The sequence below is a fragment of the Sesamum indicum genome, linkage group LG13 (assembly GCF_000512975.1).
Source record: "Sesamum indicum cultivar Zhongzhi No. 13 linkage group LG13, S_indicum_v1.0, whole genome shotgun sequence".
NCBI lineage: Eukaryota > Viridiplantae > Streptophyta > Magnoliopsida > Lamiales > Pedaliaceae > Sesamum > Sesamum indicum.
This window is the reverse complement of record NC_026157.1, coordinates 2,006,237-2,021,963: the sequence shown is the minus strand read 5'-3', so window position 1 is coordinate 2,021,963 and position 15,727 is coordinate 2,006,237. Positions and strand designations below refer to the sequence as shown.

General features: G+C 33.9%; 2 protein-coding genes across 3 annotated transcripts in view; both read right to left on the bottom strand.

Moving 5' to 3' along the window:
• LOC105176123 (protease Do-like 7) overlaps positions 1-3,353 on the bottom strand; it is a 20,985-nt gene extending 17,632 nt beyond the window's left edge. Inside the window, exons 1-4 of one of the 2 annotated variants that reach the window (XM_020698570.1) lie at positions 2,783-3,353; positions 2,623-2,693; positions 1,659-1,793; positions 1,350-1,408 (exon numbers count right to left, since the gene is read on the bottom strand). In XM_020698570.1, the coding sequence (XP_020554229.1) occupies positions 1,350-1,408; positions 1,659-1,793; positions 2,623-2,693; positions 2,783-3,059 (542 nt within the window). In that variant the 5' untranslated portion in view covers positions 3,060-3,353. The remainder of the gene's footprint in view (positions 1-1,349; positions 1,409-1,658; positions 1,794-2,622; positions 2,694-2,782) is intronic. The other variant, XM_011098829.2, reaches the window with a different exon arrangement.
• On the bottom strand, positions 7,258-10,646 carry LOC105176121 (U-box domain-containing protein 4). The gene is made up of 2 exons (XM_011098827.2): positions 10,209-10,646; positions 7,258-8,488 (listed from the first exon to the last, which is right to left on the bottom strand). The coding sequence occupies exons 1-2, from the start codon at positions 10,538-10,540 to the stop codon at positions 7,636-7,638; spliced, it is 1,185 nt and encodes a 394-aa protein (XP_011097129.1). The 5' UTR covers positions 10,541-10,646; the 3' UTR covers positions 7,258-7,635.

Genomic DNA, 15,727 nt, shown 5'->3' with positions numbered 1-15,727 from the left:
AAACTAATCATTAATAAGAAAAAAAAAAGTGTGGGGGGGGGGGGGGTGAAAAGAATTCAACTACAGAAAATGAGCCCTATTTTGGGGCATTTATAAAAGAAAATGGGAGCAATAAAGGAAAGCCCTCAAATTTGTGATTGACATCTATTGCCAACAAAAAGCCATAGGCCCCAAATCTTACAACAGTTACAGGTTGGTATGCAAGTTCTAATAAGATGCAGATCATAGATAGATTCATGATTATAATGTGTGTACTTGTTACACAAGGATGTCAATTTCTTTGATCAAAGTTGGTTGATGCAAATCAAACATCAGTGTATGAAGTCCGATGTGATCTTTGACACTATATCTTTTTATTAAAGTTGGATTAATAATCTGATGTTCCACATCATCATTTTAAAAGTTGCAGATAGAACGCACAACTTAATATTATTCTGATGGTCCAAAAGACTAATTGCTAGCTTTGATATCAACCACAGTCTGATAGAGAGATAATGGTAATGCTAGCAGACATGATATCAACCATGTTCGACTAGCCAAAAGGCCCAAAACTTATGGTAAATGCTTCCAAGTAGATGTTTCTCTGACTAGAAGCGACCTTACTAATCCAAGGCTCATCAGTTTGACATAAGTTCTTAGATTTGCAGACACCAGAAGCTCCTCGTTGAACAGACTACTTTGGAAATAGAAATTGACAGTAGAAACAATTAAAAACATGAAGAATTTCCCACATTTTGAGGATAAAGAGAATTTCAGTCATCCAAAAACTTGGTTGAAGAGAAACAATTTTGAGAACCAAATTTGTTACTGATTCTTCATCTAATACATGGTAGTACAGCAATTGTCATACCAAACAAAAGTTACAAATCATATTCGGCAGAATGCTTAAAGAACCATTGTTCCCATATAAACAATACAGAAGCGCAAACATCATAACAATGTTGAGTGCCACATAGAATTACAAGTACACCTGGTTCAGCATGGAAGGATAAGTAGGCATGAGATCTTTCACACCCAAAAATCACATTAATGAGGAAAGACTAACCACACAGACTAACCACACATCGTATGCAGGTAAGTGGTAACAGGGCTGCTTTGATAACAATGTCACACCATAACATGTAAATTTGACAGATTTATACAGGTCTATATACAAACTGCCACGAGAAGAACACTCAAGCGTCAGATTAAACTGATTAAACTGAATCTCAAAATCTCAACGATTTGTTTGAAGTGGGCTACATAGACCAAAACCACTACAATTTCCTTCCAATTCACTCCTTTGCCCAATGATCATAATGAGTGACCAATAAAAAGACAGATAACATATTATCACATAGAACACATACTTTTTATAGTGTGGAGCATCTCTATCCAAACGAGCAAGAGTTCCCGCCAAAATAGAGACCTGCAAAATTCACAAAACGGTAGGAAAAATTCCTGAGATAAACTACATTGCCTTTTTGAAACACTGTGCAAGATGATTAAACTGCAAAACCAATAAAATAGAAAGATGGAACCTAAATATAAGGGTGAATAGAAGACAAATTGTGAACAGATCAAAATCTAATCTGTGAAGATGGTCCGGTACCATTAGCTATCTTAACCTTGTTGCGGTAGACAATTAATTAAGAAGAGTCAAACCATGATATACATACCTTTTCTCCGCTATCATTCCCGACAACCCTAATTTCAAGCCCCACACATGCAGCCTCAGGAGCAAGAGGAATTTCCTCATAGCTAAGGAATTGTATAGCAGAAGGATCATAACGGAAGAAGCCGAAATCATGAACCTAGAAAAACAAAGCATCACTGTCAAATATTTGCATTTGAACCCAGTTTAATATTTCGGAAATAATCAAACAACTTCCAAAATATACTATAATGGAAAGAGGTTAACTAGTTCAAAAAGGATTATGAGACCGACACGAAACAAGTGCAAGCCCTTAAAAACCCTTGCGCACCTGAGTCAGTAAACAAAGACCATACTCACAGCTATCTTAAACGTCATTTATTATTCATTTTGAATTAGCTTAAATCCAAATTATTAGGAACACTAACAACTTGCAGACTATACTAGAATGGAAAGAGATTTACTAGTGCAAGCAGCATGTCAATGTGCAACCCATCTCAAAATAGAATGAGCCGACAGAAACCAATGAATTTGTGCACTTGGTTCAGTGAATGAAGCACACCCTCATAAATATCTTAACACAATTTCGTGTACTTGAATAAGCGAAAATCCTACTTATTAAACGCCACTTATAAGGTGCGGTGAACATAATTTTATATCATAATCAGCTGGTGACATTGGTATAAAGGTTACCGCCTTGCAGATCCATGACACAGTGTAATTATGTTCATTTGATGTCTAACTCCTATGGCTATTGGCTCAAACATAAGAAACTTTCTGTAAGTAATTCATGCAGCCTATTTCATTGGGTTTTACATCATTGCTTACAAGAAATACTAACACCCTTTTGTCATTTGGCTTCTCTCACATCAAGTTCAATAAATACAAAAAAGAAAATAAGGATGTTTAGCTAGAGTTTTTATCAGAACATGGGCAGAATAATGTAATAGAATCCTTCAAGAACTAAATGCGTAGTAACGACAACTAACAGGATCTCTATATATCGGGTACACCGGGATTTCTTCGCGGTTCACAAACATAGCTTCCGCCACCACCGGCCCTACAAGAACAAACAGCAATAGTCATTCAACCAACTTCAAGAGAATGAAATTTCCGTCACAAAGTTAAAAATAGATCAAATTCTTGAACCAGGCTTGACGACATGGCGGTTCGTGAGGATGATTCCGCGGCGCTTGTCGACGACGAAGCCAGTGGCATAAGAAGCACCCGCGGACTCCGTGTCAAAGGCACGGCAGGCGGTGGTCCGGAGGACGACGACTGCGGGAACCACCTTGTTGAGTGCCTTCCGCCAGTCATCAGCTGTGGCGAGATTCTCCTTGAACGGCGGATCGATCTCCATGCAAAGCTCCTCCTTCATGCTCGTCTCCATCCCAGCCAGCGCCGCCTCGGATCCCAACCTCTCCATTTTCAGTTTTCAACCCCACCTCAAAAACCCTACTTGTTACAATTAATCGCAACCACTCTCCTTCAGTTAAAGAAGCCAAAATTTAGGGCAGAAAATTACGCGAAAGGGAATCTGCGAGGGGCAAAAATAATATTCCGGCGTCTGTGGCGGGGAGTTCCAATGATTTGCACTCGCTTTTTAGGATCGGGAATGCTGCTTTCTCAACTTTTGTTGGTTTTTTTTCAGCTTGAAGCAGGTCAAACAATTTGGGGTGTGTTTGTTTTACAATTTTTTTTCTTTTTAGTGAATATTGCATTGGTTGAGAAGAAAAGTTGCTTTTAGACTTGAGCTCTAGCTTCTTTTATTGGTCAAACCAAAAAGAAGGCTGTTCCCATCCTTTTCTTTCTTTCTTAATTAATACTTTTTAAACAGGAAAAATACAAGCAACCTCCTTTGTGATATTATAAATGAGCAAATTATCCTTTTATAAAAAAATAAATAGAGATTTATCTCTCTATATTTTATAAAATACAATAATTTACCCCCTATGATTTTTAAAATAAAACAATTTATATTCCTGTATAAGGAGGTAAATTACTTTATTTTAAAATATATAGGGATAAATTGCTATAATTTTTTCATAAGGGGGTAATATACTCATTTTCAATATCACAGGGAGATAAATTGCTATTCACCCCTTTTTAAACTTTATTGATTTTAACAATAAGAATGTGTATTTATTTACTAAAGGTCTAAAATATAATATAAGATAATAATTTAAAAAAATTAATAAAGTGCTTCATTATTTTATATTATATTAGTGGATAAATTCAATTTATATATTTGAACTGTGCATAGTTTATCTGTTACAAAATGTACCAAACATTGTGTAATCGTAGTCTTCTGTCACATGTATATATGCAATGTTAGTGACAAATTTTCTCTGCCTTCCACAGAAAAATCAAGAACTATATGGAGGGATTTTTTTTGTACCTGCTCACTAACAGTTATAAATAAAAGTATGACAACTTTGTTTTTTTGGCAAGAAATATCTTATAATCACAATTCAAATTTACAAGACTCTTGCGTTTCTTGATTATTGTCTAAACATTTTATGACTAATTTTCGTAGAGCAACGCGTAGATGCGGCTATTTGAACAGTTTGTACTATAAATAATCTTGGAAAAAAAATTGCAAGTTGTTTAATTGGGATTTAAGATTCTATTACTTAAGTTTGTATAATTGCATAAACCAAATGGATGCAAATATATACAAGGAGTTGGATTGGATAAGGAGTTTGAGATTTTTGGACCAGAAAAATAGAAAAATAAAGATACTGAAAAGCAATTTGATAGGAAAAATACAAAGCATCAATCCAAAAGGACTAATTTGCCCCTCCTATCAATAATGAGAAAAGCCTAAACACTCTAGGGGTTCACATTTTTACTCGATCCATCTAACCCAACAACCCAAATTGATAGCCATAAATCGAAACTCATCCGAACGTCTATATTTTGGACACATGGTCTATACGGACTCTAATACATAAATATCTGAAGGGTCAATGTTATAGGTATGCATTTATTACTATTATATCGTCTTTTGCGACCCCCAAAACCTCAAACTCTAAACCAACTTAAGCTTTGGAGAATTATAGCAAAGCCCACTTCAAATAGCTTAACATTTGGTGCAGACCAACCTCATTAGTCCAATTTGAGATACTCATCTGACTTCATATTTCATATCATTGAGAGATTTGACCCATATCAAGATTCTGTTTGAATTTAACAACATCACCAACTAATATGATGATGAAGATGCAAGAAATGGAAGCCAAATATTAGAGTTTAGAACATGAGTTATCAAAGTAGGGAAAAGTTGCGAAATTTGTGAAATGGTTTTTGTTGTAACATGCTTTTTGTTTCTGTATAAATGCTGAGTGCAAAAAAAGGGGTGGAGAAGTTTGTTGTACCTAAAGGAAAGAGTAAAGGAGGGACAGGGTGTACCTAAACTAGTTTAGCTGTTTCCTTGAATGAATTTTCAGATTAACCTCTCCCACAAAGATTTATATCTCAATGCAAGATCCAAACAATGACATGCAAACATTGCTATAAAGTAACAAAACCACAACAAAAAAATATATATAGCCTAACGGCTTCTTGATTTCCAATAATAATTTGTCCAAAATCTTCAATATACATAAAGATTATCGCAGTTTCAAGTTTGATAGAATTTGGTCTAGTGAGTTTTCAATAAAGAGTGTTGTCTTTATTTTTCGACGGAATGTTTACTATGTTGCTACTAATATTGAATATTAACAGCGGGAAGAGGGGAGTTCCTATGTTTTATAATTTAAGGTTGGTGTTTGATATACTATGCGTATTTCAGGGGTGTAAATTGAATTCATCCCTATACATAAGAAAATTTGCACGCATACAGAATATTCAAATTCAGTACCCTAAGAAGTTAAGTTTAGAAACATTGACTTTATTTGGTTGATATATTGTAAGGTATTTTTTTTTCCAAATAGAAAAAAATACAAAGAGATAAGTGTGCGAGTCTTTTGAGTTTTTAATATATTTTATTTTGTATTTCATATTTATATGGGGCAAAAGACAATTTTCGTCTCACAGCTATAGGTCATTTTCATTTTAGTCCCGTAAGTTTCTAAGGTTTCAATTTGGTCCCGTAAAACTGAAAAATTCGCAATTTCAATTCAAATTTGGCCGAAAAATTTTGTGGATCGCCGGAAAAAGTCACATGCATCGCATGTGACTTTTAAAATTGGGGGAATCAATCCTGATTGGTTGGAGAAGCTGATGTGGAGCATACGTGGAAATTAAAAAAAAAAAGATTGATCTCAAAAGAATGGCAAAGGCGGAGGACGGCTTTTGTCGGATCTTTGCACAGAGGTGACCAAAATTGATGGGACTGGTCTCAAAAGATTCACCAGAACGAGAGGCATTCAACGATGGTCTTTCGAGCCGGTGGTTCGTTCAGACGAAGGAGAAAACGCCGGCGGAAGGTGCAGTCGCGGCGGACGACAACTGAGATCTTCAAAACGATGGATCTTTGCACCTAGTTGATGAAAATGGATGAGACTGGTCCCATTAGAACCGCAGTGAGGAGACGAATCCAATGGTACCAATCCGCAATCGTGGGTCGTCCTGTCGCCGGCGAATCGACGGAAATTGTCCGCGGCGGTCAATTTCAAAGCCCAGTCTCTGTCGTGGTCGGATCGCAAAATTGGTTGAGGGGTTTTGTTCTCCTTACTATGGGTAATCGAATGGTATATGTGGTGGCTAGAAATTCCAAGTAACGACGGCGGAATTGAAGAGAGAAGGTGGCGGCGAATGGCGGGGATTTCACGATTTTGATTTCCCGTATGTTTTTTTTTTTCTAATTTCCACGTATGCGCCACATCAACTTTTCCAGCCAATTAGAATCGAGCCCCCAATTTTAAAAGTCACATGCATCGCATGTGACTTTTTTCGGCGACCCACAAATTTTTTCGGCCAAATTTGGACTGAAATTGCGAATTTTTCAGTTTTACGGGACCAAATTGAAACCCTAGAAACTTACAGGACTAAAACGAAAATGGCCTATAGTTGTGGGACGAAAATTGTCTTTTGCCCTATTTATATGAGATAGATAAAAATAAGTTAAGAGAAGTATGTGTTTTTAAAACATAGACAAGTATTCAAAATATTATTTTAATTTATTTTGGATATTGGAAACGAATACACCCGTTGCATTGGTTGTGCTTCTTCCCTAAGTAGTGAAGTTGATTATTTTATGATGGTGGGCTCATATATTTGAACTCATAAAAATTAAACAACTAACCGCAAAAGTAAATAATACGATCTTTCATGAAATATGCACGACAGTATTGTACTTATGAATTATATATGATTGATATTAGAGCACATTTGATACATGTGAATATTTTAAATTTTTGTTATATTTATTAAATCAAATTAAGACAAAAATTAATAATAGATCAAAATTGATAAATTTTAAAGGTGTAGGGGAAATATATATACGAAAGTGTTATAGTCCAGATACATTTTTTCAATCAAAGTGATTCTTCTAAATACCTTCTCCTGAATAAATAGTATAGATAGACATAGATAATAATGTATATCAAAATAGTATGTAAAAAACCAAGCTGAAGTCGTCGAGAGAACATAGCACGTGTTGCGTAAATCATTTTAACAACTTGCACAAACATGGAGTTCATTGTGAATAAATGTAGATCAACACAAATAAGAAATTCACCAAAAAAATCTTGTTCTTGAGGGAAAATCATATATACATTCCTGTAAAAGGTTGACTGCACAACACCCCATTTCAAGAAGTATAGGAACAAACCTTTGCATCTTGTATAGCTTCTCAACACAAATAGTGACTTTACAAAAACCTGACTAAACCAAACCATTCATATTTCACTCCTTTAGACTAAAATCATTTTATTGACAGCAACCAGTCACCTGGTACCCCTACTAAAGGCCTGGACTAGCATTCTTACTTCATTTTTCCTTTTCTCTCTCACACAAAAGAACAATCTCAAGAATTAATGAGTGGATAATGTTTGTTTTTACTTTGATGGAACTTCGGGGGAGCAACTATTTATGGGCAGATCAGCAGGAGTGCATACCAAAGCCCTTTGTTGCAAGTGTCTTAAACTCTGCTCCATACTAACTTTTACCATCTCAGAAAGCATCTGCTTTGCTTTTCCTGTTTGATCTTCCCCATCGATTTGAGACATAATATTGCACACTATATTCTCTAGGGTATCGGGTTGCAGCTCCGACCTTGGATAAGGACTGTCTCTCAGCAGTTTCAAAAGGGATTGTGCTTTTAATTGAGATTTGGCCGTTCCTTGAACCGTGAGCTCAAGAAGCCCAGGGATTACGCCTTCTCTAAGGATTGGTTCTCTATATTTGGAACGATCACTCTGGCACATTTTCAAAAGTGCTCCAACTGCATGCTCCCGGCTCTGAAGTGATCCACTCTCAAGTATTTCTACTACTGCAAGTATTCCCCCCTCCTCAGATGTGAGCATTCTTCGTCCCTCGTCAAAACTCACCAAAGATTCTATTAAAGCAGTACACTTTTCTGCTGTTTTGGAAGACCTCTTAGAGGAGTTAAGCAAACTAATCAAGGGAGGAATAGGTTCTGTTTGGAGGATTAGGCTAAGATTGTCAGGATGAGTTGATAAGTTGTAAAGAGCCAATACAGCATCAGTTCTCGCCTGTGAGCCCCCATTTCTCAGAATATCTACAAGGAAAGGGATGGCACCAGAAGCACTGATGATTGGCTTGTTAACAGACGATGCAGACAAAGTGATCAAAGCTGCAGCTGCATATTCCTGTAGGGTTACATTCTCTGACTGAAGGAAGCGAATAATTGGTTTTAGGGCGCCGGCATGAATTATATTTATCTTGTTCCTGCAAATAAAACGAATCCGAATTAGCAGATCAGAATACAGTTATAGACATATGGACTGTTGAGGGACTGAAAATTCTAGCTTTATATTTCAGATAAGCGGGAGAGCATAATACACAATATTATCTAATAAGGTCATTCCAACAAATGAATCAAGGTCAGGACAACGTTTTGGTGAATTATCCATCTCAGGGAGGGCAGAAGGAGGACTTGTCTTCCACCAAAATATCCAGGAATTTGCAACTTCATCAGTGAGTTTTCCTTTCGCTAAAACTTCTCTGGGTTTAAACTTAATAGACTATTAATTTTGATATCAAAATAGGATCCAACCATTCCGAATATGAAGCACAGGAATAAGAATAGTTCATCCAAATAACTAAATTGTGATAATTCTTCAAATTTTTCGAACAATGTAACACACTAAACCACAGAGCTTGTTGGTACTTTCCACTAGATAAGGCAAATATTATAATTACACCAAAAGCCCTTTTGAGCAACACCAAATTTCAAATTGCTTTAGTCTCAATCAACATTAAATTATGGCCTGAACCAGACTAGCAGTGATAAAGGGAACAGAATTTCTTCCCATAAAAGAAAACAGAACCTAATCCATGTGATAGCTTCACAAGCAAGATTAAAGAAAAAGGGTAGATGACACAAGCAAAGAAATGGATAGAAAAGAAAAGATACGAAGAGAAAGAAAAAGAAAAAGAAAAGAGAAAGCAACACGTGAAAAAAGGACCAACCCCTCATTAGACCTGCCTAATTCTAAACAGAGACATTCTATTAACTTAGCAGCGAATATTCGTTGATTGGCTCGGAAATGTCCATAATTTATTGAATTTCAAACTTTCTCAATACCCAGACATTCTATTCACTTAGCAGCAAATATGCCTCGATCGCTCCAAAATATCCATAATTTATCGAATTTTCGACTTTTTGGATAGACGAAGCATAATTCTTGCTACAACAATTTGATTAGTGCATAATGCAGAATCGACCAATTCAGATGCTCTTAATTTGTTTAGTGTTTCATCCCTCCAACTCATTCGCTCATTTCTTTTAGATATACGCCTGCATATGTGATGTGATGAAATGACAAAATGGAATAAAGTATCCATATTGGAAGAAACCGGCTAGCACAAACGCATCATTAACTGATAAAGTATAAATTCAACCGTCTATATATTTTATTGAAACAATTCAAAATTCCCAACAAAATATTGAATTTTCAGCAATATGCCTTCCACTATTCTGTCTGGTTCTCAAATTTTGTGGAATATTACATTCGGAGGCCAGGTTAAATTTTCTAAGGACTTCAGAAAAAACGAGAGTCAAACTTACCAATACTTTCTCTACTATATGTCTTGGTTTTTTATATTCAAATTTGCTGAATCCAAGAAAAAAGGTGTACCAAAAAATGAAAAAGAGAGAAAGTGACCCCAGGGACAGAGAGAGCAAAGGAGAATACCTCATAAGAAATCGAACTTTTATCTGAGAATTGGCCAAAAAAATCATTTCTATGCCTAAAGATTTTGAAATTCTACATAAGAACTTATCACCATGAAACTAAATATTTCCCTAAATCCAAATCCCAGAGTCCAAATTCCATGGTGCCAGAACAACTTGAATTTCAAATTGACAGCAGAAAAATGAACTGAACTCAGAAGTTGCAATCAGGCAAAGCACAGGCTCTGAAGAGATATATCAGGAAGAGCTTACGTTTCGTCTTTGACGGCGAGGTTAAGGATTGCGGCGAGCGCAGCCTCGTTGGCGTCGGCGCAGCCGCAGTGCAGCATGTCCACAAGTGGCCCAACGGCGCCGGAGAAGTGACGCCGGTAGCGCTGCGAAGTCTTGGTCAGACGCCGGATATCCTTCGCTGCCTGCACTCTCAAATTGGGATCATCCGACTCCAGAAGCATGAGCGTCTGAGTCACGGTGGACGAAGCAGAGGGGCTGGAAGCACGAGGCGTACCATCATCAGCATCGGAAGTTGCAGAGACAACGCGGCGGTGGCTGCTCCCACCGCTACTGCCGCTATCTTCCATGCCCATTTCAACTATTTTCTCTTCCAAACTTCGGGATTTGGAGAGAGAAAAAGTTCGTTTGGAGAGAGAAACTGAGAGAGAGAAAGCGGGAGCTAAAATACTAATGGAGGAAACGTAAGGTTGAGAAATGCAGCCGTGGCGTTAAGCAACAGTTACAGTTACAACCCCCCACCCTACCCCACTCAGATCTTTTTATATCTTTTATTTATTTATTTATTTATATCCTTTATATATGTATATAATAAATAATTTTGTATTTTTAAAAAATTATTATTAAAAGAAAATTATAATTGTGGTACTAAAGTTTAGTATGTTTTAGAATATTACTCCCATATTTTTTTAGATAGTCAATATTAATCCTACATGTTAAAAAAATATTGCACAGTTAATCCAGTCGTGAAAAAATTACAATATTTGGAACTAAATTTATAATTTAGGATTAAACTTGAGACTAACTTCACAATATTTTTTTAATGTATGAACTAATTTTGCAACGCGTTTCTAAAGTGTTGGACTAATATTTACTATTTAAAAAAATATGTGTTAATAAAATTGTAGCCCATGACCCATTGGTAGGCCCAACCTACACTATCCAAAACCACTCACGTGGATGGCTGCCCAATTTGCGCCTTAGCCCATTCTTGGGTCAGCCCACTTCACTCACAACATCTCTCTTGGTATTTATCTATCCATCTCCTGCAGTTGTAACCCTAACCTAATTTATACCCCCCGCCCCTCTCTCTTGTCTCGGGAATCTCCATCGTCGCCTTGTCGCTCTTTTCGTTTTCATCCTCCGTTGTTCTTTCCTATCACCATCATCAATGGTTTCACTCTATATAAATTTCCTCTGCTGTTTCTGGTGGTTAGAATAATACAAACATAAATCCCCTTCCTCATTCTCTTCTCTTGCTCTCGATTAAAAGGTTCTATGTGAACTTAGTTCCTTAGTGGAAATCTAAGTAGGTCTGTGTGAATAAGCTTCTGTGGAAAGTTTTGGGTACTTGCAACTGCTGTAGTGGTTGGCGGTCACAGTGGCTGTGGGCTCCCTCTACTGGATTTGGCCCCCCGAGCCAACTGTTTTTCTTGATCTTTTTATATCTATCACTGCTTCTGTAGACTTGTAAATATTCTGATATGTATATGTGTGTTATTTATGTAATATTAATTTGTAATATTAAGAGTTTTCGCATCCCACTCGTAATAGTTGATTAAGGCTTTTGTATTTGGGGCTTACTACTGTGTATTTATCCAACAGTATGGGACTAATATTACAACCACTCCATATTTTCGAACTAAAATTATAATCTTCTCATATTATAAATAAAAATTAAATATATAAACCGTCAGATATTTAAAAAATAAATAACTAAAAGAACCAATTTAACTTATATTCGGTACAACAAAAGAATTAGTCTAGCAGTATTAAAATGACGTGGAGTAACTTTTGTTAAAAAAAAATAATTATAATAAAATTTTAAAATTATCTAATTAGCAATATAACTGTTATATTTAAAAACTAGTGCGACGATATCACTAATCTTCGATTATGATTATAAATATTCTTTTGTATATTAGTATAGACATATTTTTCAAATTAACAATTAGAATTAAATTAATTTATAATTCAAATAGTTCTTAGTATATGATATCAAAGTGGAGTATCAGAGTGAGATAGAAGATCTTTCGCCCTTAACCCCACATCTACCTAGTGAAAGATTTTCTATCTCGATATTACATACTAATATCATTTTTTCTTTTACATACACACTTAAGTTCGAAAACAAAAATTCTCATATAAAATCTTGAAACCAAATATTGAACTATCCCGAAAAAGACATACTGCTGTTATATTCATGTATTATTGTATACACATTCGCTTTTATACATTAATAGAATATTAAAATATAGGACGAAAATGTGATAAAAAATTCATATAATTTCCAGCCCCAGGAGGAGGGCAGGGTAGTTGGTTGATGATGAAGGGGCTTTTTTGTATTAGTTTGCTTTAACTTGACAGTTGGAATTCTGGTAGGTCCTCCATCCTAGATGGGGGGCCTCCTTGTTAATTATTATTATTATTATGATTATTTTTTGTCGGTAACAAAAAGTAATTTGGAATCAAATGATACTATTCTGGTTTTAGGTTCATTAATAAATTAAGAATAATTATACTTTTCTTTTTTGAGATTTGGTGTAATTATTTGTAAATTTTTTGTAGTTTTGAAAATTACATTTAGCACTATGAGGTTTGCTTCCGTCTAACAAATAAGTCTATTCATTGGTCAAAATTCACCGAATATGTTAGGATGAACAAAAAATTGAATTAAAATTGAGGGGGTACTTATAATTTTTTAAATAACAATGGGGTATTCGTAATTATATTAAATTTCAAGAGAGGTCGTTGTAATTTATTCAATATTATTTTAACATAAGTATGTCGATACGCGCATATTGTATCTAACTTTTTAAAAATTTTATATGTACGTCGTATACTCAAGAATAAAACAACTGAATTAAAATTAAAATGTTATAAAATATGGGACTAAAAGAGAAATAAACCTATTTTATAGGACCGAACGTGAAGCAGATCGCTTCCAAATATAAATTTAACGATTATGTGCATGTGAAATGGTTATACGAATTATTATTAATAGAGAGAAAGAAAAATGATCTGATGTGTTGTTTGTCAAGACCGAATGTGTTAGGCGGTATTTGCAAGAATTTAAATTAAGTGGTTTTCCAATTATAACTTAAATTAAGCTAAATGAAGGTATTTAAAAAATATAATTTATACTTATATTAAATTAAGCTGAAAGTTGTAAGTTGGTATGTAAAGGGATAATTATATTTATATTTTCTGATCTATGATTTATTTACACAAATTACCCTGTCTTTTGTATAATTACAGAAACTACCATAACAATCAAAAAAGAAGGAGTATTTTGTGTAATGATGCTAATATTTTGGTGGTGTATGTGTAATAATTTAAAAGATACCCCGATTTGTATAAACAGATCATAGATCAAGGGGTGTAAATGTAATAATTATCTTTTATGTAAATAAATTGAACTTTTTTATGACTTTTATGTCCTAACTATTTTTCGTGTATTTCGAAACTATCTAATGACTATAATCTACCCACCCACCAGGATAGTTAAGTAATTTCACAAATATAAGCTGATAATTTTTTTTTTTTTACCAAACACTTCCTCGTCATTTTTTTTCTTCTTATCTATAACTATTACTTTCAAATACTATCAATTTTCTTAAACTTTTGCAAACGCCCCGAACATTTTTATCAAAAGTAGGGATTAAAATCAAAATCTTGTAACACGAAATTATTTTATGGGACTAAAAATACAGATTTACTTTAATTATCACCACTACAAATTACTTTTAAGAAAATAATTAGGCATACATGTCATATTATAATTTAATGTTCTTGTATGAACTGACCAGCTACCAACTTGGACTATATCGAATTATTTTTATTTTATTTTTTTACAATTAATCCAATATTTATTGTCTGCAAAAAAATCACTAAAAATCTTGGCTAGATGTCCATATATATGTATCATGTGATTCATTAACCATGTGTCTTTTTCTGTCCAACTTTTTCTTATTGGGGGTATTAGAGATGCTGGGAATGTAGCAATCACATGCCATCAGTCCATTAGTTGTACATGTGTAAATTGATGGTTCATATGCTTCACATGATATTTTAAGTATTGAGTGTATGAATGATTGACACATATTTTACGTAATACAGAATTGATAGTTCCTTATAAGACGCACCTTGGCAAAAAAAAAGAATTAAATTTGTTAAGTTGAACTCTATTTTGATAAAAATCTTCCGAGTGTGAACTTTTGAATTGTCGGACTGTATCTCCTTCTTTTATTTGTAGTTAAATATAGTATACAAACCTTGTTGCGTAAATTACAACCACCTTTCATAAGGTTTGGATAATTAAAAATATTTTATTATTATTTAAAAAATTACAATACCTCCCACTTTTAATGTATGTCCAACAACGAACTCATTCTGTTAGATTATGTTAGGTTTTCATCTAATTTTTGGATGAATGACTAAAATGTCATTTTAAATTATAAATTATAAATTTATTTATTTTTTTAAAAAATTAAAATATTTTTGAAATTAATATGCTCTATGAATTATTTATTTTATCCATTCTCATAATTACTCTTTTACATTCTTTTAGATATTTTTTCTTTTAAAAGGAATTAACAAAAGTAAAATAGTAATTTATACATCGCCACTTGAAAAAAATACGATTTATCCCTTGTGATATAAAAAATGAGCAAAATACCCTTTATAAAAAAATAAAATAGCAAATTACCTCCTTTGTTTCGGAAAATAAAACAAATTATCCCATATTTAAACAATTGATAGGGGTAATTTGTTTCATTTTTTAAAACATAGGGGAATAATTTGCTTTATTTTTTGAAACATAGGGGGGTAATTTATAATTTTTTTTTCATAGAGAATATTTGCTCATTTTACATATCACAGACGCAAATTATATTTAAGGGATAATTACACTCCCCTCTCTTGAGGTTTAGTGTAATTACACATAGACCCTATGTGGTTTGAAAAATTACATCTAACACCCCTGATATTTACTTCTGTCTAATAAATAAGTCCATCCATTAGTCAAAATTTATCGAATTTGCTGATATTAATAAAAAATATAAAAAAAGTCTATATTTACTTCTGATTAACTTATTACTGACTTGTTACATGTCAAATAAGCCTTTTTAAGACCAAATTGCCCTCATACATGTTCTTGCGTTAAGCTATATGAGTAGATATATTTTCATCGTTATAAACTTATAAAGGTAGTTTAGTTCGAAAAAAAATATTTGACCTGTAATAAGTCAATAACAAATCAATCGAGGGTAAATATCAATTCTCATTCAAATTTTTTGTTAATATCAACAAATTTAATGATTTTGACAAATAAAGGAACTTATTTGTTAAACGAAAGCAAACTTTAGGGGTACTAGATGTAATTTTTAAATTATAAAAAATTTACATATAATTATATCAAATTTTAGGATACGAGAGTGTAATTATCGGTATATTTAATCCTCACGACTACGGGCCATTAATTCTGAAAAGCAACCATTAACTGATAAGAGTACTCCATTACGTACCTACCAATTGGTTTGAAA